A 27,804-nucleotide genomic window follows, 5' to 3' on the forward strand; every position below is an offset into this window, starting at 1 on the left:
TTGTGCTCTCTTCCGGGACAATCCGCCCCTGGATAGCACACACTCACCTGTCCAGATGGAACTCCTCAGCACCTAAACAGGGATGCCTGGTAGCCCAATGAGCCAGGGACAAAAGGAAGCTAGATTCGGGTTTTTGTATGGTGAAAATAAGCCCATGCCTGCTTCCGTTTGGGGATATGTCAACTCTGTTTATGGGGCTTGTTGATGGAAGAGAGATGCCTTAATACAGCCGAGTTTAGTCGAACTCTTTCCTTTTGTGTTATGATTTCATTTTTGAATTTTCCCTGGGCCAGAAGGAAGGCTCGGCAGGTAAATCACTTGCCTTTATAGTCCTCCATCGCTAGGACCTCCGGTGAAAGGAGAGAAGCACCTTCCACGTGTGTTGGACACTCAGGTCCCTGAACTCACACAGTAAATAAAAATGTTTTGAAAGTCTTCCCCTCATGTACGAGCTACATCATTACATGTATAGAACGAACCACATTTTTGTTATAAAAACTTCGTTATGAAGCTCTATCTTAAGAAATGACTCTTTTCTCTAAAGCTTCTTTTATTCAATGTTACTTTGAACTGTGTGAGAGAAATGAATTACTTCAGACCATCTTATGACTGTGGATTCAGAGCGCAAGCCAGGTGGGCAGCTGCCTTTTAGGTTCAGTTCCTCAGCCTACATTCCTACCCACCCCACACTGACTCCAGCTCGATGCTCCCTTTGTTATCTTCTGGGGTTCAGGCAGCATAGCTTTGTGTTAGGATATTCCATTTGGTCTCCCCCATCTTCCATGCCCTGCCTGCTTTGGAAAATGACTACTTAGATTCGCCAGATTTAATGCAAGTATCCTCAAGTCAAAGACGTTCTCACTGTTTACTTTCTTTTTCTGGGTTACCTCTCTTTGTTTCTCTGCCCTCCCCCAGAAGTTTCTACTCTCTTACCAGCCATCCAATATATTTAAGGTAGCTTTTAATGCTTTATCATCTTCACTGTTTTTCAGTGGAAGGGTTAATGAAGGCATCTAGCATACCCTATAGCAAGAAATAGATTTATTCCAGTTACTCTCCTTCCCGCTGTGGACTTTCCTCAGTCTCCCCTCATTCAGCGACTTGTCGTCGACCCTGCTGCAGCCACTGTCCCCATGCAGTAAGATACCCTAAGCTTGGTGATGAAGAACAGAGAGTTTCATTATATCTTGTGGATCTCATAGGTCGGGATTGTATTCAAGCATCCTTTGGGCAATTCCACTTTCCATGGTTGACTAAGGTCCTCAGTGTCACCTACTTGGTGACTAGGCTTCTCTGAGAGGTTCAGGACTGATTCTTCCACATGTCTTGTGTCTTGGTTTCCATAGCCCAGAGGTGGAGCTCAACTGGGCTGCCCACAGAACCACTTACACATTGCCTCTTCGGCGTGAGTCAACAGACCTTTTCCCTGAGCTGGCTTCCCTCACAGCAGGCTCTGTCCCCAGAGAGTCCAGTAAAAGCCACTTGGCCTTCTCTAATCATCCTTAGAAGTCTGTTGTGGGATATTTGTGCATTGTGTCAAGATGTATTTGCTATGGTTGGTGTAATGAAAAGCTGAACAGCCAACCGCTAGGCAGGAGGTTTAGGCATGACTTCTGAGTCGAGAAAGGAAGAAGAGGAAGAATCTAGTCCCGTGAGAGATGCCAGTTGCAGGGAGAGGAAACAGGAGGTGCAGGATGGAAGAGAGGTAATGCCACATGGCAGAACATAGATTAAAATAAATGGGTTAATTTAAGTTATAAGAGCTAGTTAGGTGCAGTTAATTTCATAATCAATAAGAAGTTTCCATGTCATTATTTGTAATCCGGTGGCTCAAAGGAAAGTCTGACTACAGAAGTTACTCAAGGTGCACATCTGCTTCATTCTGTTGGCTCCAACAAGTCATAAGGCCAGCTCAGACCCAGGGGAACGGGGTAGATAGGTCTACCTCTTGTTATGGGAAGGGGGTTGATAACTCTACTTCTTGTTAGGAGAGCAGTGGGGTCATATTGTGTCGACTGAAGGTGGATTGTAGCCATCTTAGAAAAGTAGGATTTGCCACATCCATGGCCAGCCACCTGATTATTCAAATGCCAACCTTTATAAAGGCCAGATAAACAGTAAAATCCTCGACTATGCAGGAGTGATGGTTGACATGACTAACCACCCTTATATGCAAACTCAGTCTCCATCCATGTAAGAGCCATTCCTTGCCTTTGTCCTGTTTGTGGGAGGCAAGAGCTCATCTATCTCCAGCTACAATGGGCAGAGATTTTTTTTTAAAAAAAGAACATTTTGAACTGAGACAAAGAAAGGCTTTTGTCTTGAGATTGTTAAACGTAAGGGAGTTGGGCCTGGCCAGGTTTTCTTCTACAAGCCTGGTTTCTGTTCTGGAGTACTCTAAGGACATGGGAGTCTCACATCTCCCTTGACCACGGCATCTGAGCCCAGGGCAGAGCCAGAGTCCCTCCCGACTTACGGGGGTGGCTCATTTCTCCCGAGGAAACCTCACACATTTATCCTGAGACGTGTTAAGATCTAAAGGACAACATTTTTAGAGCTGTGTTTTTATTGTCTGTGTTGCCTAGGAGAAAACTGTTTTCTTTAAATAAGAATTTGTTTTAGACCAAAAAAAGTATACTTTTAAAAAAGTAGAAAATAGGATTGAAACCCCGTGCCATTGTCCTTGGCTTCTCATCAGCCCTCATTGTCCGCCTTGTTCAGAAAGACCGGTCTCATCCCATGCTTATTCAGTCCCAGTTCCGCTGGCCTTGGTGAGCTCCCAATAGATCAGTTCCACTGTCACAGTGGGTGGGTGCACCCCTCGTGGTCCTGACTTCCTTGCTCATATTCTCCCTCCTTCTGCTCCTCATTTGAACCTTGGGAGCTCAGTCTGGTGTTCCAGTGTGGGTCTCTGTCTCTATCTCCATCCATCGCCAGATGAAGGTTCTATGGTGATATGCAAGATATTCATCAGTATGGCTATAGGATAGGGTCATTTCAGGTTCCCTCTCCTCAGATGCCCAAGGAACTATCTGGGGACATCTGCCTGGACACCTGGGAGCCCCTCTCTAGCCTGTTTGGATGCTCATCTTCCTAGACCTGGATGGAGCGGGGAGGACCTTGGACTTCCCACAGAGCAGGGAACCCTGACTGCTCTTCAGACTAGAGAGGGAGGGGGAGGGAAATGGGAGGTGGAGAGGAGGCGGAAATTTTTTCAATTAAATATATATATATAGTAGAAAATAGAAAAATGCAAATATTAAACATGCTGTTTACATGTAGTGTGTTTTATACGTCTGTTTTGTGTAGTATGTATTGCACACCAAGTGGTGTGTACTTGTTGTCAAATAGCTGAGTATCCAGACTCACGAACAGGAGACATCAACTGGAGTTTAGATCAATGCATGGCATTTTCAGAAATGTCTGAAAATACCGTTTTCTCCATAACACTGAGGAAAATTTAGTACTCTCACACCGTTGTTACAATGTGGATATACAAGGACTAGGTAGATGGTTCTGTAGGTACAGTGCTGCCCAGCAAGCCTGGAAACCACAGTCTGAATCCTCGAACCCCTTGTGAGACAGCTGAGTGTGCGGTACATACCCACCACCCCAGCACCAAGGGGCAGAATTAGCTGGTTCCCTGGCATGCCAAGCAGACAGTCTAGCTGAAACAGTGAGTGTCGGGTTTCACTGAAACCCACTGTTCTAAGAAATATGTGGAGGGTGATTGAGGAAACCTCCTGATGTCAACACTGGGTTTCCATGAATGTCCAATGAGTGTATGTGGGTGGGTGTGTATAAAGAAATAGGGCCCATATGCTAAAAACATTTTAGTTAAGGATGAAAATAGCATACTAACTGTCATTATAGCAAAAATTTTTTGATTTTTATTACTTTTGCCTTAAAATGTTTCATAACACCTATTAGTCAGATTTTAAATAATATATTTGAATCATTAAGTTAATTAATATAAATTAATTAAGTGTGACTTAACTATTGGGTTAGGAATTAGCTTATGAGGGGGCTGGAAAGATAACTCAGAAGTTATGAGCATCGGCTGTTCTTCCAGAGGAACAGGGTTCAATTCCCAGCACCCACATGGCGGCTCACACCTGTCTGTAACTCTAGTTCCAGAGGATCTGACACCCTCACATGGACATAAACGCAGACAAAACACCACTGATCAGAAAATTAAAACAAAGTGAAAATAGAAAAGATTTAAAAAAAAAAAGAATTAGGTTATGAGGCCAGCAAGATGGTTCAGTGGGTAAAATGTTTGTTCCCAAGCCTGAAAGCCTGAGTGTGGTCTCTGGGACACACGTGCTGGGAGATGGTTTCCCTCTAACTGCATCCATACTGTGGTACGTGCGACCCCCTACACAAACACACAGGCATGCACACGTACACAAAAGCAAATAAATGTAGCTTTAAATTGGTTTTATTCTTTAATTTTTGATCTCTGTACTCCACTTGAAAAACCTAGGGAAAGTCAAAATGACTGAAAGCTTGTATTACTTTTTTGAAGAAAATGAAATTCAAATATTATTTAGACTCCGAAAGTAATTTCAGTCCGTGGTTCCACAGCTGGATGGAAATTTAAAATACTCATGAAAGTTTCAGCTTAGAAAATTCGACGGAGCTGCTGAAGAGGTTTGGTCCTGACAAGGCGCCTTTGTGCAAGCTGTGAAGGGCCTTGTCTCTAAGGGCCAGGGAGGGCATGGGCCGCTGGGTGGTGGAACTGCACGTTGCTGGGAGGTTCTGGCAAGGTGCTCTAAGATGTACTGAGAGGAGGCATAAATATACGTTTTGAGAAAAATTTTAAACAAGATTTCTAGTGAACCAGAATACGGGCTGCTTTCTGATGATATACAAATCTGTCTTGGCTCTTAAAACTCTTAACAATATGGTGGGTTCAAGGGCTAGGGAGACAAAAAGTCTTCCCAGGAATGTGCTGTCTAGCAAGATCCTCGGGAAGAATGTGATCCCACTTCCCTGTAGAATGTCATCTATTGACTCATGGCGTGCACACTTCCCTCCCCATGACATGGGGCTTCATGAGTCAGCCAGCAATCCCCCCTTTGATACTAGCGTTTTAGCACAGAAATAAACAAAAGATATCGACTGGAAACTCTAACTAATTCTTCTCTCGCAACCCACGCTGTCATGTTGGAAATGGCCGCAAGAGCCATGTTTTCAACCAACTGCCTGGTGTTCCTTGCCGAGAGGTACCCCCCTGAACTGCCCACAGCTGATCAGATGGGGGATGTACGTGGCTACTCACCACCAGTCAAGCTTAAGCTTGGTTTTTGTCATTTTTGTGTCCTGTGTTTAATTCCCATGATACAAGCCACCACTGTTCATAGGGTCTCAGTGCAACCTCCTGGCATTTGGGGTTGCTATTGCCTGTTTTCTTGGCGATCAGTTTCAGCTGATTGGTTTACCGAGGGTGGTCCGGTGCAGCACCTCGGGCTCCAATCCCAATGCCTCAGCCTAGCTCTTTTATCTTTCAGCAAAACCAGCCCCAGTTACACTCAGATTCAGAACATTTGGCCTAAAATCTGGTCTCATCTGAAAAAAGGAGGTGGGGGGGAACAAAGCTGTGTTTATACTGACCCTGTATCTGGTCAGTATAAAAGATCTCCTTTTTTCTCCTTCGAACCCCTAAGCACTCTTCCTTCTTACCTAATGGAGCAACTGTTAGACTCCAAAGTAGGTCCTTAGTGAGTAGATTTTGAAAGTGAAGACTGTCCCCATAATCAGGCAAATGCGGACACCCTGCAGGGTTACGCTGATTACCATACTGTTACGTACAACTGACTTTTCACTTCTAAATGCAAGCCAGCACAGTCATGGCAATGAGGCAGTTATCTGGATTAGCGAGGCCCCAAAGCCCATTTTATTGGATGTATGTAAGGCTTGTAGGTTTATGAGTGGCTCCATTATAATCATTTAAGCACTTTTGATATCCAGGAGATAATAAGACCCCTCTGGGCCTCTGTTTCATCTTAGAATACTGTTTAGGTTATCAACTGCCTTGTAACAAACCAGCCCAGAGCTACTGGCTTAAATCAGTGATTATAGCGCTTGCAAGTTTCTGGGAGAGGAATTCTGGAATGCATCAATCCAGGGGGTCATTTCAGGCTCACATGGTGTTGGTGAGATGCTGGGCCTTGAAAACCCATTTCCAAAGTAGTTTCTTTGTGAATGTGTGTATGTCCTCTTGCTCCTTGACCTCTGTCTACATGGCATCTCGTTTTCTGAAGTCTTTCTTTGTCTTGGGGCGTCTCGTACTACAGCTCGCTCAGGGCAGTCAAATGTGTTTTATGTGGCAGCTGGCTTCCAAGAAGCAAATGTCACAGAGCCAGGAAGACACTCTCCTTCAACTGGTGTCATGGAGCAACAACTTTACTTGTCTCCTTATTCAGCATCATGACAGGGTTTATACCCAGAGTCAACCCCAAAGAAGCAGACACCAGCTACATCTTAGGAACGCAGTGACAAAATGGCCTTGCAGAGGTGAAGATGGGACGTGCCCACATCTAACTGGCTTTCTGGGGAAAGCAGTATGCATGAGGGGATGTCGGCACTAGAGGGTTATAAATTTCATTAATATAAATATTGGGTGGAATGGGGGCACAGTTTGTAGTTGTACTGATTTACAAACTCCATATCCCAAGTGTTTCTCTCTGAATGTTTCTCCTGGATTTTGCCAGACTCTTCAGCTGGTAGCCAGCCCTCTGTCACTAGTGAGTCCTTCATCTTGTTTATGCTCAGCTCTCCTGCAGCTCTCCTGCAGCAGGGTCCTCTTGCGCTCCAGTGAATTGTCTGGAATAAAAATGAAAGAATTGTTAGTCACAGTCCAAATAATATACCTTTTAAAAACTTCACGATACTTTATTGGTAACTCTACAATAATCAGCACATTTTTTTTAAACTGAACCTGTCATCAGAACTTTTTTTTAATTGTTTTTACTGAGCTATATACTTTTCTCTACTCCCCTCCGTTTTCCCTCCTCCCCTTCTACCCTCTCCCATGGTCCCCATGCTCCCAATTTACTCAGGAGATCTTATCTTTTTCTACTTCCCATGTAGATTAGATCCATGTATGTCTGTCTTAGGGTCCTCTTTGTTGTCTAGCTTCTCTGGGATTGTAAATTGTAGGCTGGTTTTTCTTTGCTTTATGAGTGAGTACATATGATATTTGTCTTTCTGGGTCTGGGCTACCTCACTCAATATGATGTTTTCTAGATCTGTGAATTTGCCTGCAAATTTCAAGATGTCATTATGTTTTTTCTGCTATGTAGTACTCCATTGGGTAAATGTACCACATTTTCCTTATCCATTCTTCAGGTGAGGGTCAGCACATTTTTAAAAAATACACTTTGAACTAATATTCTTAATTGCATCATAAATTTTTATTCCTATTTTCTAGGTGAGTAAATTCTCTATCTTTCTGTTACTCTTAAAAAAGAACCCCTAGAATAGCTAACCTATAAATATAAAAAAGTTTGATTCATAGTTCTGGATGCAAGAGTTACTTCTTTGCTTAGGGCTAAGTAATGTCTAAATAAGGTCTAAGTAATGGGTGCTTGGAGGTATCGTATGGTTGGAGCAGGAAGTACGTGGTGAATCAAGTCACTTACATCATGAGTCAAAAGAAGAAAGAGAAGATAGATCATAGTCCCATAATCTCTTCAGGGGCATGCCCCAAATGACCTAGAGACATGTCCCTCACAAGGCCCCACCTCTTAAATGGTCACCCTGCCACTAATAATACCTCCCTGGACAATGGGCTGTACCACGTGGACTTCAGATAACATCGTCCAAATCACAGTGGTAGGAAAGCTGCAGCTTGAGGGAAAGGTCCTCTGTGAGCATCATACTGCCGTGGGAAATGTAGCCAAGACCAACACCATGCCTTCTGAGCTTAATCAAAGTCTAGCACGGCCTCTGATGAAACCTGTGGAGAGAAGAAAGTTCAAGTGAAAACAGAGATGGGATCCCTGACCCTGTTCACATCGAAACACTTCTTTCCAAGGAGGAGCATTGCTCTAGAACTTCATCCAAGCAACTGTCCAGCTCCTGATGCTAGTGCCGATTGTTACTATGGCCAAAACCGAGTGTCCACATTGTTGTGTCTTGTGAGCCATGCTGCATAACTGTGTCACGTGAGATTCAGGTCCACAAACAGGTCTCTGTCTGCTTTGGCACTTCCGAGAGTTAGTAATAAGAATCATGACTGCTGTTTATTGTCCAGGTTTCCCCCAAAGAGACTTCCAGACCTAAAGAATATATCTAGGGAGAGGAGACTGTCTGTGACAACAGGGCTTAATTATTACACTAAACTATACTTGGAAGGAAGTCTGTGAAGTGTGGAGTAATGGTTAATGACAGGAAAGAGCTATGGAGAGGTCTCGGGGCTTTATACTATCTTTTCCCTTTTTCCGAAGTTCATTGACTTTCAGTTGCAAAGTAGATTCTCCTATCTTTCTGTGAAGGGACTTCCTGTGGTTTATGTTGACATTCTGTGTTTATCTGGAGCCAATCCCTTTAGCACAGATGTCAAAAGGGTGTTTTATTCCTACTTTTCCTTTTATACGAAGGAAAGTATTCTTTGTGTAAAAGACATTTATAATCTTCTGTGTTTGAGCTGAATAGTGCAATATACATAGAGTTTAAAAAGATCCTTTTAGTACTTTTTATATGAGTAAAATATCCCTTGTAGGGGAAAAAATGTCGGAAATAAAAATAAGTCAAAAATTGAAGCTAAACTCATGCATAATCCTGCCACTGTCTGTTAACAGACAGCCAAAGTTAGCATTTGGAGGGGTGTTTCAGCTTTCCAGTCTGCATGCATAAGCATTTTTGTTGTACATGGCATGGATTATGTGTTCCTTAAACAAGGCTGCCTATTTGATGTTTCTCCGACTGGCTTTAAATGCTGTGCTGAATTTTCAGTCATTTGTCTAAACTTTCAACATGAAAAAAATAAATAGCAATTGCCTTCTTAACATCCCTGTGGCTGCGAGTCAAAGCTGCGTTGCTGTGGGCTCCAATGTAAAACTTTCCGAGGAGCAGGGTATGGATTCTCTGAAAAACCTCATGCCTTGCGTTTGCCGTGGTCGGCAGAGGGTGGAGGGACATTCTAGACCCTCCTGCCGCCCTGCCCACCAAGGACACTCTCAGGAAGGCCATCCCAGCCTCAGTTTGGCTTCCAGCTGACTGTCTCTCCCTCAAAATGCCAGTGACCAAAGGTGTTTATGGGTTAGGAGTAGTTCTAGAAATTGGGATATTTGCAAGGACATAATGAGAAGAGGTAGCTGAAAAATGAGGACTGTGTCCACACACAAAGTTCTCTGATGGGGCCTGGAGTCTAGTTCAGTGGTAGAGTGCTTGCCTAGCATGCATAAGGCCTGGGTTCAGTCTCCAACCCTGCTTTAAAAGAGTTCATTTGTGTTGGTACATACCGCACACACATCTCCTGCAGGTCATTTTACATGTTTTTGCCATGGTTCCACTTTACAACCATCACAGGGGGGCAGGTATGGAATTTTCCACTTGTGGCTCACACACCAATACTCAGAAAATTTGGGGTTTTGAAGATCTTCTAATTTTGGCTTTTATGTCAGGGGTGTTCAGACCGTAATGTATTTCATTTATTAAGTCTTAATCTGAGATAAATTAGTAATTCTTTCCCCAAAATGTTATATCATAGAAGACTGTCTGTCTCGTGGATGCTGTGTACGTTGGGAAAATATGGGACCTAAATTCTGCTTCGTTTTCTCCTGTGTAGGCAGCAATAAGAAAAGAACTAAATGAATTCAAAAGCACAGAAATGGAAGTCCATGAGGAGAGCCGACAGTTTACAAGGTGGGTAGACAAGATCGAGTTTTGCAGGGTGAGAATACTCAAGACAGGAAATTTCATGTCGGGTATACTGTGTAGTGATTTCATCTTTAAATGTGGCTTGGCAGAAATTGTCTAATGAAGGTTTCGGCTTTCCTCGCCTCTGTCTTTCTTTGCTCTTTTGATTAACTAGAGTCCTGGTGGCAAATTTAAAGATATGGCTGGACCAGATTATCAATGTCTAGACTTTCCTGATTGGCTCAATTGTGTTGTTTAAGTGCACCTAAATTGATCTCACTGGGAGAAAAAGATTCTACAATGAGGTCTTGATTTTTTCTTTCAGTGAACTGTGAATCATTCTGAAGGACTATATTATGGTTCTCTTTTTAGTTTCGTTTTTGGGCCAAAAAAACAAGTATTGTCATAGCCTGCTCTTAAACTGATATCGGAAGTTCTGTGCTCTGAAGACATCCTGGTGGCAGGTGGTGTGGGAACATATGTGTTACTTATTGCTCACAGGACAAGACCTAGGGCAGAAACTGAATTTTGCAGAAGCTAGATCTTATAATGGGAATCAAGTTTTGATTGGCTCCCCAGATACTGCTGGGATCACCATTAATCTCTGGGATCATGAGCCTGTAAAAAAAGAAGCCTTCCTTTGACTCACAAGCCCAGAGATCCCAGGGCGTGTTCAGTTCTTTCTACTGCTTTGGGACCTATAACAAGGCATCATGGTGGTAACACATGGGAACACCACTCCTTCCTGCTGTGGCCCAGGAATGAGAATAAGGTAAAGGAACAGACTTGGGCCCCATTGCCCTCACAGACAAGCCCCCAGCGACTGCAAGGCCCTACCCTTAAGGTTTACAGCATTCCCTGGAGAGCCAAGTTGAGACCTGGAACTTTAGCACTTGGGCACCTAAGATCCAAATTTTAACAAGTGTAATGCTGTGGTTTGTCTCCCCACTACTCCTTGGTTTTCCAAATGACAGAAACTGTGTGTGTGTGGGGGGGGGGTGGAATCTGAGTGTTCACATTATCTAATTTCCAGAAGTAATAGCTATTCTATTTAGTTACAATCTCATACATATATTAGCTTTGCTTTATGTAACAAGCATATTCCTAAAATTTTGCTCAGAAATTAAATTTTTAGAAACCAAATTGAGGGTCTGAGGTGATAGCTCCATGGGTAAAAAGGGGACTCTCCACACAAGCATGAGGGTCTGAGTTTGGATCTGCAGCACCCATGCAAATAGCCTGGCATGGCCACATAAGCCTGTGGGGGCAATGTTGTGGGCGCAGAGACAGAAGGATGTTTGGGGATTGCTGGTTGCCAGGCTATTAGGGGGCTTGTAGGGCAGAGAGATACAGACTTGAGCTCAGGATTCCGTGAGAAATCCCATCTCCTCTGACCTCAGTATATGTTCGCACATACATGAACACAAACTTATATAGCAACACACACATACACACACACACACACACACACATCAACACACAATTGAAGTAATAGAAAATTCCAGGAAATGAGTGCATGAAGAAGACAAGGTTCTCTGTCTTTTAGAATGCAAATACTGATGTCCTACCCTAATTGCACTGTCTCGATGCTGTGAGCTAGAGACAGCCTCAGCTGTAGCTGAGTCTTGACCCCTGAGCTGTAGTGTGCGCACTCATCCCACATGGTCACTCAGATTGGTTTTCCTTCTGTAAAACTTTCCTCTAAGTCATAAGATCTGATAGCTTCATCTCCATTCAATGGCCTGAGGTGAGAATAAATTACAGCAGAAAATAAGCAAAAAAAAATGTATTTTGTAATTCTAATTTTGTAGTTTTCATTAGTTAAATTTAATTAAATTTTGTAGTTCTAATTCTCCAGGAAGCATTTCTGCTGGAAGGCCTTCTTTCTGTTGTGTTCTCTAAGCAGATTCACTAAAATTAGCCATAGGGGGGTATCAGGGCCGTTTCTTTTTTATGTCTTTTGTATACGAAATGATGCATTTTAATTAAGCATTTAAGTAGCGCTAAAGTTTATCAATAAAAATGGATCCTCTACTTATTTTCCACCCTCATCTTTATTCTCCCGGGGAAGAGCTAGCTAAGGGCTTCTAGGCATTTCTTTTTCTGTGCATTTATGAATGTGTCCAAATATAATATAATTGTGTGCACAGACTGTTGATCCACATCCAGCACGTAGAAAGCCAGTCCCTCCCTGTGGTCTCTACGGCGCTCATCTATCTCCATGACTGTGGCGTCCCACAGATAATGTACTTCGCACGACTGAGCAGGTTCTGCTGGTTGTCCATGACACTTCAGCTTTTCACGGTCGACACTAAGTCACTGCCGTCACGGTTATGTCTGTGTGCACATGCCATGATTTCTGTGGTTGCCCCATTGACTGGATCTCCTAGATGCCTGGGTTCATGGGTTTGGTAGCTGTCAGAAGACTCCTCTCTGTACTCGTTTAAAACACTTCGTTTACTGACTCACAGTTAGAGGATGCTGCACGCTCAGTCACCGTCATCAACAGTTGGTGGGTGACCTCAAGGTTTGTGCTCTCCAGGATAAATTGGAGCACGCTAATTTCCACACTAATCTCCATATGGTTGGGCAGCTTCACTCATCTTTATTGACCCTTTTTGTTTATTTATTTAACGTTTGTATTCAAACCTTTGTAAATTTTCTTTTGGACTGCCTGCCTTTTTTAGATGGATTAGTAAAATCTGAGATATTTTTTCCAACCTGCTGTCAGCCTTTTACATTCTTTCCACGGTCTTTTGTGTAATGTTTGTGTGCTGAAATCTTTCTGTGTTATTACTCTTTTATTTCATTGGTTTTTTTTTTTCTGTGTCGAAGGGAGCCAAGAATACAAAACCATTGTTTTCAACTGTTTTTACACTTAAGACTTTAAGCCATTGGGCACCTCTTTCTGTGTATGATTCAAAATCACACATGAACTTTGCTTTTGTCAACCAGTGCTCAGCTGTCCCTGTGCCATTTATTGCCCTCTAGATGTGAAGTTCGCTTCGGGCACATCCAGAGGTCTGGGTTCCATATTATGCCCTGGATCTTTGACTGTCCCTGCCTTAGCTAGTGACACTCTTGAACAGAAGGCTTGTAGTGTGTTTTTCTATTTGATGGGATTTTTTTTTACCTCCAAAAGCCTATCAATTATTTACTTCTCTGTAGAAATTCAGGCTCACCTTGTGTTTTGTTAAATAATTTGTTGATGTTTTTATTGTTTAAGTAAATGCTAACAGATGAAGGCTAGGTAAGTTTTGAGGTGGTAACAGCTCATGCTGAGGAGATGTGCTTAAAAAGATTTTTTTAACAGTATTGATCAACACTCTTTAAACTATCATTTCAGATAAGGAAAAATTAAATATTTATGCCACCAAAATAAACATGCCTTGCTCAAGAAGTCTTTAAGAGTTGACAGTAAAGCAAATGTCTACTGCTATTTTTCCATTAATTTACATGACATCATTAGAGTTGTATTCCAGCAGGGAAGTATTTTTGGCTTTGGAGGTATAAAAATCATGCTGTGATTTTCATGTTGGTGTCAGTATTTCTTTGAGGAGGAAAAAGTTCTAATAAACACTACTGTTTCTAGTCAAAATAATGTGAAAATATGGCCATGCATTTCACTTAGAAAAGTACTCCTGTAAAAAAACACAGCACTCTCAGCATTAGCCCCCGCATGGGCATAAACACGGAATCCATCTTTTTTAAATGTAGCCTAGACACATGGCAGCAATTCTTTGTTCTAGTCAGTGCCAGGCTTTATCTTCCATATCAAGCAAGCCTTCCTATCAGACGCTAAGCCTCTGAGACCCACACAGGGTCAAGGTAGATCATGCTGAAGACTGCTCTGTTCCCTACCTGTTATCCAGACACAAGCAAACACACAGACACAGACACACACAGAGCCACAGACACACACACACGCAGACACACACACAGACAGAAACACAAACACACAAGACACATACAAACACAGAGACACTCACAGAGACAAAGGCATACACACACAAACACATACTCAGACACACACAGAGAGACAGACACACACACAAGACACACACAGATACACACACAAAACACAGACACAAACACAGACAGACACACAAGCCACACGCAAGACACACACAAACACACACGCACACACATGCAAGACATACACACGTCTACGGCCATACCACCCTGAATGCACCCTATCTAGTCTGATCTTAGAAGCTAAGCAGGGTTGGACCTGTTTAGTACTTGGATGGGAGAGAGACACGCACATAAGGCGGTCCAACCATCTCCCTCAGGATCTTTGCAAAAACTCCCCAAAGGCTGGTGATACTGCTTATCCCTGGGGAGAAGGGCTGGTAGCTGGGGCACACACAAGAGAAAGACTTTTTGCCACAGAGGCTTTCAAACCTTTTGCATTTTTGAGACAGGGGAATGTTTTACCAAGTCAACAACAGATACTTAAGAGAAACAGGGAAGAGATCCAATTCCTGAGACCCTGTTTTAATAAATGAGGATTCCAGCCTGGCGCTTCATTTTGATTCATGTGCCGGCATTTATATTGTGAATACTTTTAGCACAGCAGGAAAACACTTCTTTGACCGCCATCACAGAATATCTTCTGGTGTGTGTATGTGTATGTGTGAGTGTGTGTGCATGCATGCGTTGATGAATTGTGTTGATCTGTTCTCTCCTGCAATCCTCCTGGTTACTCCCTGAGTTTTCTAGAGACGTGTTTGGGATTTGAAGCACAAACTAGGACTTACAACAAGGATGGGGACAAGTGCTCCCACAAGAACTCATCCTGGGGCCTGATAAGGGACCAACTGTGACCTGCATTCTTTAGCATGTTTACCACTTCTCTGGCTACACTCTGTATTTTCCCCCTTTGTTGCCTACTCGGCTCACTGCTTAAAACCAAAAAGTTGAACATACTTGAATAGCGGTCTGTATGTTGATTATGTAGTCATTACATTCTCAAAAGACACCACTATGACAAACAGAATCCACTCTACTTTTCAAGACAAATGGAATTTCTATAATAGAAAAAACATCTAAATTATTATGGCAAATTACATAAAAAACCATATTTTGCTTAAAAGTAAAGTATGAAGGGTCACAGTAGTAAGACTTGGGTAATTGGAATTTTCTGGATAGTATTTTTTATTTTGTTTTTCAAGACAGGGTTTCTCTGTGTAACAGTCCTGACTGCCCTGGAACTTGTTTTGTAGAACAGGCTGGGCTCAAACTCACAGAGATCACCCATCTTTATCTCCGAAGTGCTGGGATTAGAAGCATGCACCACTACTGCCTGGCTAGTATTTGTTTTCTAAGGATTTTATTGTATTAACTTATATTAGATTTGTAATCAAGAGAGAATGCCACTTTTTACAAAGTCAATTTAATTTAGCACAAAATAACATTTTAAAGTGCAGAGTATCTTCACATGTGAATAATTTTATTCACTTATGAAATGCTTGCTTATTAAGTAAGGTGCATTATCATGCATTCATTGTGTCACTGAATTGAAGCTTTCAAAGTCAAAACAGATCTCAAGAGATTTTTTTTTGTATCATAACCAGCAGACACACAAGATATTGCCTGAATGCCTGTGGTGCGGTGCGTATTTAAAATTCAGGTGCATAAAAAAAACACACTGAGAGTGAGAGCAGAAGTTCTTAATAGTTAATATGCAGTATTCTTAATGGTCTGTAAAATTTGAGAATTCTCTCAAATTCTAAAATACTTTTCATGTAAGATTACTACATATGAACATACATTTTTTTTTCAAGCAGTGATTTTATTTTGTGTCTTTTGAAGTAGTGATTGATTTACATAGATAGAAACCCACTCTTTCGGCTACTCGATAGGGTGTGGCTTTTCAAAATGTGACACTGTAGGGGTTGCAGCCCGCCCTGCAGAGGGCCCACAGATGCAGGGACTGTCCTCGGGGCTGCAGCACGCCCTGTGGAGGGCTCACCACAGAAGGGTGAGAGGGCTGTCTGGGTTGTTACTCTTAAGAAGAAAATGTCCATAATTCAAAATCAGACACAGCTTTAAAAGAGAGTGAATGAAAAGCTTGTGTCCATAGGGGAGAGGAAATCCGTTTGTTGCTTCACCAACTTGAAGCCTAAAGCCAAAAATGTCATTCTATCGGAGAGGTGAAGTTCTCTGAGATAAAGCTAAATACACCTAGGGAAAACTGCATTTATAGTCCCTCTGACCATTAAATTCTATGGCCAAATTTGAACAGAGGAAGCCTCATTTTGCAGGGTGCAGACATCTTTGACTGATTGTACACTGTAGCAAAATACAAGTTTGTGCCAGGCAGTGGCGGAACACGCCTTTAATCCCTGTACTTAGGAGGCAGAGGCAGGCAGATCTCTGTGAGTTCAAGACCAGTCTGGTCTACAGAGCTAGCTCCAGGATAGTTAGGATTGTTATACAGAGAAACCCTGTCTCGGGAAAAAAAAATAGAAAAACAAAAATACAGGTTTGTGTCTGTTTTTCCAGATCTTGGGGGTTGCCTATGAATAGAGGCTGCAGCCATAGCTAGCCACCATACTCTTCTGAGCCAGCTGGAGGAGCTAGTATCATATCACAGTCAACCCAATGGAATTCACTTTTAGCCCAGATTCTTAGGCAGATGCTTTGTATAGGACAGGGAGAAAACCTTAAGTGTTTTTGTGCTGGTTTGGAGAAATTAAAATCAGGGTTCTCTCCAGAAAATGCTGGGCTTTAGAAGAATCCTGATGGGAAGATAAGATGTCCTGTGTCTCTTTTACCCACACTTGTCCTTTGGATCCAGAACCCAAAAGTATCTGAAGATAGGGACTTGGCAAAATATTTGGTGCACAAAAGTCACGCAAAATTGGGAACAGGCTAAACAGTCACTAACAAATGAGTTTCTCTGCAGTGCCCAGAAGAAACTGAACCCGAGAGGGAGAGAGGTTGATGGTTTTCTGTGTGAGGGCCATGAAGGGAGGAGGTGTTTGTCTTGTCCCCCGAACAGTCTCAGGCAGGCTCTGGTCCCTGTATGCCACAGCACGGTGTGTTTCTCGGAGGGAGGTGGAGCAGATGGAGCCACTGCTCTAACCACTGGTTAAAGCTTGAGAACACTGCTTCACGTCCAGCTGGAGATGGAGGTCAGGACTTACCCCTGGTCAAAACTGATCAACACTGGCCAAGGTCTGAGTCTACGCATCATTGTCTTGGCTCTGGTCTCTCCTCAAGGTGGTCTGATAAGTTAGAGGAAAAGCGTGTGGAATCTCTTCCCGGAGGCAAGTTTCTCCTCCAGTGGACCCACAGGTCCAGCTAGCCTTGCCCTTACCCGGCATGGGATTCCTGGGACAATTCTTGTTCTTTATGGTTCATTTCAGTAGTCTGATAACATGAGTGCCTCTCTTTAAAATATCTCCTCTCCTGCCTGGGTAGTCACAAGACGATAACACAACCAATCCACCCTCTTTGAATGAAAGCTCAGCTTTCACGTTTTGGCCTATAGTACAGGGAAAACGAAAGACTCTAGAGCCAACGCCTCTACTTACCACTTCTCTGTCTTGGACAAGTGACTTCGCTTCCCAGTGTCTCAGTTTCCGCAGTAGAACAGTGGAAGCTCGTACTCCATAGTAGCTCTCTGTCCTCCATATAAATGTGTGCCCTATACGCATACAAAAACGATAAATAATAAAATATAAGCCGGGCAGTGGTGGCACATGCCTTTAATCCCAGCATGCAAGAGGCAGAGGCAGGTGGATCTCTGAATTTGAAGCCAGCCTGGTCTACAAAGTAAGTTCCAGGAAAGCCGGGGCTGTTATATATTGGTTTCTGAGACAGGGTTTCCCATATAAACACACACACACACATATATATATATATATGAAGATAGGGACTTGTGAAATATTTTATGCACAAAAGTCACGCAAAAGTGGAAACAGACTAAACAGTCACTAACAAATGAGTTTCTCTGCAGTGCCCAGATTCGACTTCCAGCACCCACATGACAGTTCAGAGCTGTCTGTAACTCTAGTGTCAGGGAATCGGATGCCTCTGTAGGCACCAGGCATATCCATGATGCACAGACATTCACAAAGACAAAACACTCAGACATAAAAATCAGTAAAAATAAATTTAAAAAACTCCAAGTGGTGAAAGTCAGTTTGAAGTCACTGGTAGGAGCTGGTGAGAGTCTAATGATAATGGTCTAATGGCTTTGTTGGGGGTGTTGTTCTAATGGTTGCAGGGAGTGTTTGTCTTACATTGTTTTGTTTTTTGTTTTGTAAGATAGCATCTCGTGTATCCCAGGTTGGCCTGGAATGCCTCATATAACCAAAGATGACTCATATAATCAAAGATGACATTCCCCTGTCTCTACCACTCAGATAATGGGATTATAGCTGTGTGCCACCATGCCTATCATTAAGATAATAAAATAGTGATTATTGTGTTTGCGTTTCATATCTACAGGCTAGGTATAACCAAATCCATGTAAAACCTGTCTCCCTCTGCATAATGTTGGTTAGAATTATGAGCCTTGAGCATGGAGATGGTTTGTTTTCTTTATTCTATGAGCCTGAATAGTAAAACCGAGATCATTTCTGTAAGAATCATGTCTACTTTCCAGCATAATGCACGTAATAGCATTCTGTTACAGCAGCGACTTAACGGTAACTGGGTTGGTGGTATTCAGAACTGTGCCTTACGCGTGTCACCAAAAGCAGAATACACTTCTATACCAGGGGCTCACAGTCTCTGTTTCTTACTGCAGGTTTCATCGTCCATAATGAGGTGCAGGACTGCTCAGAAATATAAACTGATCATCCCTGGCTGAAGTCCTGCTTCCTGAGACCCCGAAATTGCACTGAGATTTGAACGTGGATGTTTCCGTTTCATTGTGGTGAGGGAGGCCTGTGACTCAGCTTTCGTTGAGCATGCTCCTCACCTGGACAGCCCAGACGAGGCCAACAAGCTGAGAGCCAGACGCAGCAAGCCTGCCTGCCCAGGATGTGCACTGATGGAAGGGCAGTCTGGTTCTCTCAGCTGCTTTTCCTCGGACAATTTCATCAAAGAAGACAAGCAGAAGACAATCGCCAGTTCGACTACCGGAAAGCCAAATGGTATAGTGTGTGTGGGTTCGCAAACAAGAGACATTGGAGTTGCTGGTGGTCACCCCAGCAGAGTGGGAGCTAAAAAGAAGGAGAACGGTTTCATTATGTTAATGAAGAAAAGAAGAACGAAGATAAGTATATTTTTGAAGTAGGCATTTGGTAGCTAAGAACTTAAGAAGGGATTTGGGAACCTACTCACCCAGTGTGGATTCCTTAAAGACTTGATTCCAGAACATATATTCTTGTTTCGCCAATAAGTTGGTTCTGTGTAATACCATATTTTTTATGTTGTGCCAGTGAACCCAGTTGCCAGAAACAAATCTGTGTGTGCATTAAGTGCGAGAAGCCTCTACCAACTCTTACCAAGCATGCTCGCTTGCATTGTGTTGCATGCTTCCAGTGGCCCGCGATCCACGTGACATTTTCTTAGCCTGCTTTCCTAATCAATGAGCCCTCTCCAAGGGTAACAGAGATAAGGTCAGATATAATGTGACTCTGAGAAACCGTTGCAGGCTTTAGAAACAAATCTCCTGATTGTTCCCTGTCTTAATTATCTCACAAGTCAGGAAAGCATTCATTACCGAAAGAAGATTATAAGGACAATCACGATACCCTTTTGAAAAACTCAGTCCAGAGTTGCAACTTAAGCAACATACAAGTGTGTGTTCCTTGCTCTTAAGTTCTAAAGTGGAATAAATAATAATAAAATGTCAGGTAGTTTTGAATGCTGCATTAAAAATAAAAAAGTTAGGTTGCTGCTATTAAAAAAAAATATCAAGCACATGGATTTAGCAAAAATACCCTAAGGCTTTCAAGGAACACAGAAAATTGCTGGTTTATGTAAAGGAAACTTTACCTTCTGTGCTGATTCTGTGGATTGCATCTATACATACAGTCTTTACTCCCCATGCCAGAGAAGCAGTGGGATACAGTGTAAGACGGTTTCCTGAGAGCCTCTAATCAGTAGTGTTTATATTGAGAAGCTTCCTCCCTTAAATTGCCCTTCTCTGAGGTATCAGGCCAGCACAGAACCTCAGAAGGGCTCACTTGTAAATACTCCCCTAAATTCCATTGTCCCTTAACAATTGTTTTGGGCCACCTGGATTAAAAGCATGCCATATGTGTTTTCAAAAGAGAAGGCAGAATCTGTATTGCGTCTGTCTTACTCTCCGATCTGAAACGATATCTGTTCTGAACCGTTCCTCCTGCAGAATGTGGAAGCCTGTAATTTTCTATCTCTACTGAGAAGTCAGCATTTAATCAGTGGAATAAGTGTAGGGCCCACCACTCTGTGGTATTGGGAAGAACCACTGGAAATTTGATGATTTCATTTCAAAGTAAAAGTGGTTAGCTGCAGTTGGCTTATTATAAGAAGCCGGGAGGATCATTCTGTGAGGTAGCCAGCATTATTGTCCCCTGAACTGTGCTTAGCTGTTTGCATTAATAAAATACGGCTGCCATTTACACTGGTCCATTCCACTAACGGCATAGGACAGGCTTTAATTTTGAAATAGTGTCTGTGTGTGCCCCAGTATTTGTTTGTCTTGGGCTGAGGGCTTGTTCCTTTGGTTGTTTGCAGTGTGCTGCACACTCTCTAGGAGTCCCGAGCTGCCCTCCCAGCCATTGGTTGCTTCATAGTGTCTCAATTTGACCATAAAAATTAACTTCTTTCTCGTTAATTGCAAAGTAGTGTTCCTTTATGATATTATCATGTCAGTGTCATGAGAAAAATGCCAAGGCAGATAATGTTTCTTTTTCTATGCGTATAACCTTCAAATATTTTACAACTCCTAATCGCATGTTCTCTGTACATTGTAAATGCAAGACTTGCACACCAGTTTGTCCTTCAAAGTGTGTGTCATAGAAAGTTTCCGTGTGCTTGTTAAAAAGAACAATATTTTTCCCCATAGTGGTCCAAATTACAGTTTTTCCTTTCCACAATGATCTTCGCCCACTACAGAACACAGACTGCCTCTCATGCTGAAGCCCCCAGTTCAATCCCCAGTACTGCACAGATGAAAGCCTGTTTTCCTGACATGATCTGTCACATCTATGAACTACAAATACCTTTCATCCATACTGACTCATACATTTACAGAAAAAATTTTCAAGTTAGAGAGAAGTTTAAAAAGCTAAAAATTAACTATCAGTAGTCTAATATTTAAGTAATTAGAACAACCTGTTAGTTCATTGCAACAATCTATTCATTTTTTAAAAGCCATGGAAACAATTAAAATATCATGAGCCAAGCTGTAGTGCTCAGAATAAGTTTCTATTTTCATGGTTAATTTTTAAAGACAGAAAAATGTAAAGGCTGCATAACCTCACTAGCGGCCCATCCAGGCATCCCCACAGAAGGCAAAGCAGCCATGTCTCTCTCTCCCTGCAATTATGCCTCTGCCCTCCGCCAGCGTTTCTGCAGCCCAGCCAGCCTGCCACTGTTCCCGAAGACAATAAATGTGTGCAGAAATCGCAGTTATTTCTTGGTGCGGTTGTAATATGGTTCCAGTTTTTCACTAGAGCCTGGAGATGGAGAAACGGAGGAAGTTTTCCTGACTCCTGAGATAGAATGAAGAAAGAAAATTAGCCCATCTCATGGAAGGTCCCAGGCAAGAAAGAACTGGACCAAATATAAAATACAAAGTGGCCATTTCTATCTTGGCTTTTAACGGAGGAGAGAAACCCTGTTGGTCTGAAGGTAATGAGAAAACACTAAGTCCCCTTCATTCTGCAGCCTCACAGTTATTACCAACCAAGGTGATAAAAAAAAAAAAACAGTCCCTTAGTCGGCATTCATCTGGGGCATCTTGGCTGGAGATTTTGTACCCATGTGAAATGCCTTGTGGTTTTGTGTTAGCTCTCCTTTACCTTTATGTTTTTTTCCTTCAATCATTTAGCTAAAGTCTGCAATATTCAGAGAACCATCCTGGGTATTTGAACAGCCATTAATTAAAAAGGGAAAAGCAAACAGACCGGGTTCTCTGATTTACCCAGAAAAGCTGCCTTTTTTCGTTTCTTCTTCCCATCCTTATTTGCAAAATGAAGGCAGTCAGTTACTTATCTGTCTCTGGTGTCAGGAGGAAATTCTGAAATTTAATTGAAAATAGACTTAAGGAAATAGAAGACTCTAATTGCTCCTCAAAAGTCACCAAATATTGAAAACGAGTTGTGAGCCTTTAGAACCTCTGTTCGATTTGTATCCTATGATTGATTCAGTGACGTGCTGGTGTTTTAAAACAAAAAATACAGTAGTTTGTCCCTGGGAGAGAAAGAAATGTGGGTTAGCACATCCACCCCATGGCATCACAGGACAGACAAGCCTGTCAAAGACCAAGCCGTAGGCACAGTAGAAAGAGGCCAGTCTGCCACATAGCAGTATGTCTGCATTTGAACAGAACAGTATTTTCTTTTTCTTCATCCCCTGCTCAGGCAGTCCATCCTGTGTTATCTGCGAGTGGTCCTAGCAGCCTAATTTAGAGTAGGAAACTTTCTTTAGCGGTGAGACAGACTTAAGCAAATCGGAGATACATGAACTCAACGTCATTTTCATCAGTGTAGTGAATTTGTTTATGCATTCCTAAATCCTCACTTTATTCGCTTATCATTACCAGTACAAGAAGCTGTGGTTGGGTATCATCACTCCTTCCCCCGCATCCGCAGAGTATACAGATTGTCCCTTCACCCCTTAAAATGATGAATTCTTTGTTAGGACTTGCTGTCTACTTACTGGTGATATGTTTCCTTTAACAAAGCAGAATGAACCTTTCGAAGATATGGGCCGGAGAGGACAACAGTGGGAAAAATAAGCAATGGTCAGATTAATGGGAACAGCTTCCTGAGAGAAAGCGCATGCCTAGGCAACTGGAACCCAAGTTCCAAAGAGGGACTCTAGGTTCCACTACAGAGGCAAGCAACGACCAAAGGGTGGCAGAGGAGAGGACGGCAGAAAAGCCCAAACCACTCTCCTTTTTGCCTTCAGTTTACCTTTTCTAATTGCTAAGCTTAAACACGGTTTCAAAGCTTGAACCACTATTAGCATTTCTAAAAGGCAACTGTAATAGAGACCAACTATTTTTTTTTTTGCTATGATGATATTTTGTTTTCTGTTTTGTTTGTTTGATTTCCTTTTTGTGGACAGCTTCATCCCAAATGAACAAATCTTATTTTTACATATTGTAAGGATTTTGGCAAAGAGATGGAGAGTCGTGTAGCTGCTATTCCTACATAATGCCAATTTTCAGCCGCGTTGGGTTTTAACGCAGGAAAACGCCATTGAGCTTGTTGCTCCTCTGCAGCAGCTGTGCATGAACAAAGAACTGTTGATAGATGGTCCCCAGTGGGGGTGCTGCTGGCATTTGGATCTGGGCAATTCTTTGTCGTGCTGAAATGTACCACATGTTGCAAGATGTTCGGTATCCCAGGCTCCTAGCTACTCAACACCAGGATTGTTCCCTGACACTGTAAAAAAAACAAAACAAAAAATAAAAACAAAATAAAAAGCCTTCCCCGTATCTATACACCTGCACAGAAGCTTGCACCCCCGCACCTGAATACCACTGTCTACTAAGGACACACAGAGGAAAGTGCCTGTCCCCGAATATCATCTCCACTGCCTTGCATGTCTCTTATCCACTTCAAGCTTTCTGCTTAGATGCAGCTTAAATTACTCTGTTCTCTAGGAGAGAGGGTTGCCAGGCAGCGTTGTCCATTACAGTGGGCAGAGTGACCTGACCTGATGCTTGTACGTACTTCGGGGCGGGGGGGGGGTTTAATACGTGAAGCAAACTTTTGTTCATCGCTTCAGAACTAGACTGCTGGCCACAGCAACACAGTAGTGGCTCTGAACAAAACAGATGGCCTTTGGAAGTCAGAATTAGCTTCTACCTGGTAACACCACGGACCGGTTCGCCTCTCTTCCTATAGACAACACAGTTAATTCACATGGAAGTTTGGATTCCCTCGTGTAAACAAGCCCATATGGTTCGGCTTCTCTAATAAGAGGTGCAAATGGGACATGGTGGCAGAAATGTGGGTTAACTGGATCGCATGCATATTCCTCACGCCACAGAGCCGAGGCTACGCAGAGTAAAGCGAGTTCTCCCCTGGGTGCTGCGCGATCAACCTGTGCTAACCATACGGAAGCATACTCTTTATGCCACTGAAATTTAATAGTCAATATGTCTTGGAAAATATTTAGATGAATTGCAGCTAGCTGCAAGGATGGAATTAATTCCTCCCACTCTAACCTTTTTAATATTAAAATCTAAAGACACTTTGTCTTGAAAGCAGAGCAGCTCAGAGTCAATAAAGGTGGTTATAGCGTAAACCTATAGATGGTGCCTAAAAATTCTTATCTTTCTTAATAACAGTATTTTTTAAGAAGAGAATAAATTGAAGGAGTACATGAGGCAGTACGCCACTCCACCCTCAGGTCAATTTTGAGGTTTATTAAAATGCCAATAATATTTGTGCCACTTGCCAGCTCTGGGGTGGGGGGGAGCTTTTCCCTTTATGGATGCTTTTGATTTGATTTTTGACTGTATCATTACGTTGTGTAGAGAGCATCCGCCATGAGAAATTGCCACTGCAGTGCTAACTAGCATTTGGAAGGAATTAGCAGGAGTTGAGGGTCAAACCACTTTCATCACGTACGCTATAGGCACTTAATCCCTTAGTATTTCTTCTGTGACTTAGACATGTGCCGGTGTAGTTAAAGCGTCCTGCACAAAATTGACCCGTGAAATACCTGCTGAAAATTCTCTTTCTCTTTTTCCCCCTAAGTAACAGTGGTTTTTCCATAACGGACTGTCTGTGTTCTTGTGTCATTTCAAGCTTTGGTTAACGTGATCGTGACAGTAAACTGTGATCATTTTGAGACTAGCTGGGTCAGTCTCCCGTGTGTGACCCAATCTTTTGCACAGGTGTGCTTTCTGTAGGTGTTAATAACTGGAACTGTACCTGAACAAACACGACAGTTTCTCCTTTCGGTTGTTCTTAATCCGTACTATATTATAGTATGTGAATCTGACAGCTGCAAGTATACACACCGAAACATATGTATTCCACGATTGTAACCTGAAAGACCATGTATTATCTTTTGTATTCCATATTGGTGTTTGTGTTATTTAAAGTGGAAAATTATACTCTATCTAGTAGTATAATATAATAGAATATTTTGCTGTGCACAGTTCCAAGTGCCTTAGAACATTGTTTAGCTTTCCTAAGTATATGTATATGCATATATGTGTGTATAAGTTTGGAAGTGTTACCTCAATAAAATCATTGGGAAATCCTAGTTTTACTCTGTTACCGTCCATCTCATTTTCAGATAGTGTTGGTTTTTTTAATTTTGTATTTCTTTATTTATTTGCTGTGTTTCTAAGACAGGGTCTCCCTTGAGCTCCTAATCCTTCTGTCTCCACCTCCCAAGTGCTAACTTACAGACATGCACCGCCAACTTATCACACATAGTCTGTTTAAATTAAAAGTTCATGGAGGTCTCATGGGTAAAGTAAGATTCAGATACATTTTATAATTCTCTGGTATTTCAACCCCACCCAACTTTTAACGTATTTTGTATGTGAGGCCTGGTGATTTATGCTTTTAATTTTAAAAACCTACCTAAAGAATTGTTGCTTTTTAAAAAAGACTCAGGGTGTGTATGCACAAGCACACTCAAGTGCTCACATGTGCATGCATGTATGTGGCATGCGTGTGCGCATGCGTGTGTGCTTGCTTTGTGTGTTTATGTGTGTGTGTGTGTTAGGATTTTCTAGGGAAATGGACCTGACAATGAATCTGTATTAATAGGGGATTTATTAGAGTAGTTTAATAGGCTGTGGTCCAGTTAGTACAACAATGGCCGACTCTGGGGGGAAAGGACAAGAATCTGCTAGTCGTTCAGTCCACGAGGCCAGTGTCTTCTCCTGGTCTTTGGTCAGTGTTGGAGGCCCCAAGAAGAGTGTTCTAATCCAGCAAAGAAATGCTTTATCAGTAAACTAGATGAACTTGCCAGTGGGGGTGGGGCAGGCAGACAAAAAGCAAAAGTTTCTTCTTCTGGGTCCTTTAATGTAGGCTGACACTAGAAAGTTTATTCCAGATTTAGGATAGTTCTTCCTTCCTCAGATGATTCAAGAAGAAGCCTCTCACAAATGGGCCAAGATCAAGCTAATAACCAAGATTAGCCATCATGAATCCATCCCTTGTCAACCTAACACACTATCACATCTGCTTATGTCATTCTTAACTTCCAACTCCAAACATAACCGGGTCCTCATTATGGGTAATATAACTATCCTGCAGACAAGTACAAATGCATTATATATTTTAGAATTAGGTGGCAACGTCCCTTGAGTGACATTCTTTTAATGTCTCATCACTTAAATATGATAACCACTGATATTATCTCAGTTGATGTTACATTACGTGATGAAGACAGAGAGGAAGGAAAACACAAAAATCTGCTTGATATGTGTCCATATATGCACAAACACATTCTTCACAAGATATGGCAGAAACACTGGTGTCAATTCCACTCCCTATTTCTGCAACTGGTCATGTGGCCTTAGCTGGCATTTACAATGTTTCACGCACCATCTGTGTTTCTTACACGCCCAGCAAGCACCTCAGCAGATCTTGGTTCTTTTCCTGAAGAAGTGACTTGTATCTTCATTCCTGAAGGCCTTGACTCTTTATCATCCTGCCTGGATTGGGTTGCAATTTCCCATTGACTTTAATCACAGGACGAGGGAACACAAAGATATTTCAGACAGAATCTTCCTTACCTCCCTCGTAGAGAAGCAATCACATTTCCTCTTGGTTGTCTGGCACAGGTACCCAAAAAAGATCAGAAAAAAAAAAACAGTGTCAGATTAATAAATGAGGGAACAGTCTTCCTCACTGTGTTTAATCTTTAATGCTCTGTAAGCAAAGAAAGAAACTAGGAGCGTGCTATAACCAGAAACGGGATTAGAATATTTCTTCTCATTCTTCAACAGGGCTTAACAAATGCAATTTAGCCTCTCTCAGCTCCAGGACAAGGTTATGGATGAGAGGAAAACTGAAAATGGACCAGAAGACGAAAACCAAAATCATTAAAAAAAAAAAAAAAAGACCAATGTAGGAACAGTGCTAAAAGAACCAGAAAAAAAAAAAGAAAGAAAGAAAAGAAAAAGAAAAAAGTGTGGGATCCTGTTTGTGTTGACCAACTACTGACTGAGCATGGAGCCTGCCCTGGGGAGTGGTTGATACACCCAAGTGTTTTTGTGCTTGTTTCAGTTTGGGTTGGGTTGGGTTTCATTTTGGGGGTCCTAGGGAGGCGGTGATACTGTTGATTGAACTGAGGGCCCCCTGCCTGTAAGGCAAGCACTCTACTGGTGAGTTACTGCTGCCCTAGTTTGGAATTTTTTGTTTTTAAGAGAAGAACAACACGAAGTTGGATGGGACTTGTAAACTTTATCAAGGAATTTGTAGCTCGTCCTCAAGAGGAAAGGAGCCTCTTGATCACTTTAATCTCAGGAATAGATTCACCTCAATCATCCCGAACCATGATGAACTAGAAAAAACCATGTGGAAGCATAGTGGCTGTTACTACTGCTACCGTCTGGTGGGAAGGCAAAGATGGCTCCAAACAAGCTATTTACTGTCGGAACAAAGACATGTCAACTAATTCAAAGGACAGTTATGAGTTGGAAGTATTGCCTCTGGGAAAGGGGGACACGGAAAAGTTATGTCTATACCTGACATGTGTCTGTGTTGTATAAAAAATGGCAATGGTACTTACTGAAGGATAGAACAGCAGAGACATAGGCTAATATAAGGGTAGGGTTGGGTATAG

At 42.2% G+C, this 27,804-nt stretch overlaps 1 protein-coding gene across 6 annotated transcripts in view; it reads left to right on the top strand.

Annotated features, from left to right (window-relative positions):
- Phactr2 (phosphatase and actin regulator 2) overlaps positions 1-25,261 on the top strand; it is a 272,398-nt gene extending 247,137 nt beyond the window's left edge. For all 6 annotated transcript variants that reach the window (XM_026786170.1, XM_026786171.1, XM_026786174.1 and 3 more), the window contains 2 exons: positions 9,797-9,873; positions 18,629-25,261. In XM_026786170.1, the coding sequence (XP_026641971.1) occupies positions 9,797-9,873; positions 18,629-18,644 (93 nt within the window). In that variant the 3' untranslated portion in view covers positions 18,645-25,261. The remainder of the gene's footprint in view (positions 1-9,796; positions 9,874-18,628) is intronic.
- The last annotated feature ends 2,543 nt before the right edge of the window (positions 25,262-27,804 follow it).

Source organism: Microtus ochrogaster, linkage group LG4 (genome assembly GCF_000317375.1).
Source record: "Microtus ochrogaster isolate Prairie Vole_2 linkage group LG4, MicOch1.0, whole genome shotgun sequence".
Classification (NCBI taxonomy): Eukaryota; Metazoa; Chordata; class Mammalia; order Rodentia; family Cricetidae; genus Microtus; species Microtus ochrogaster.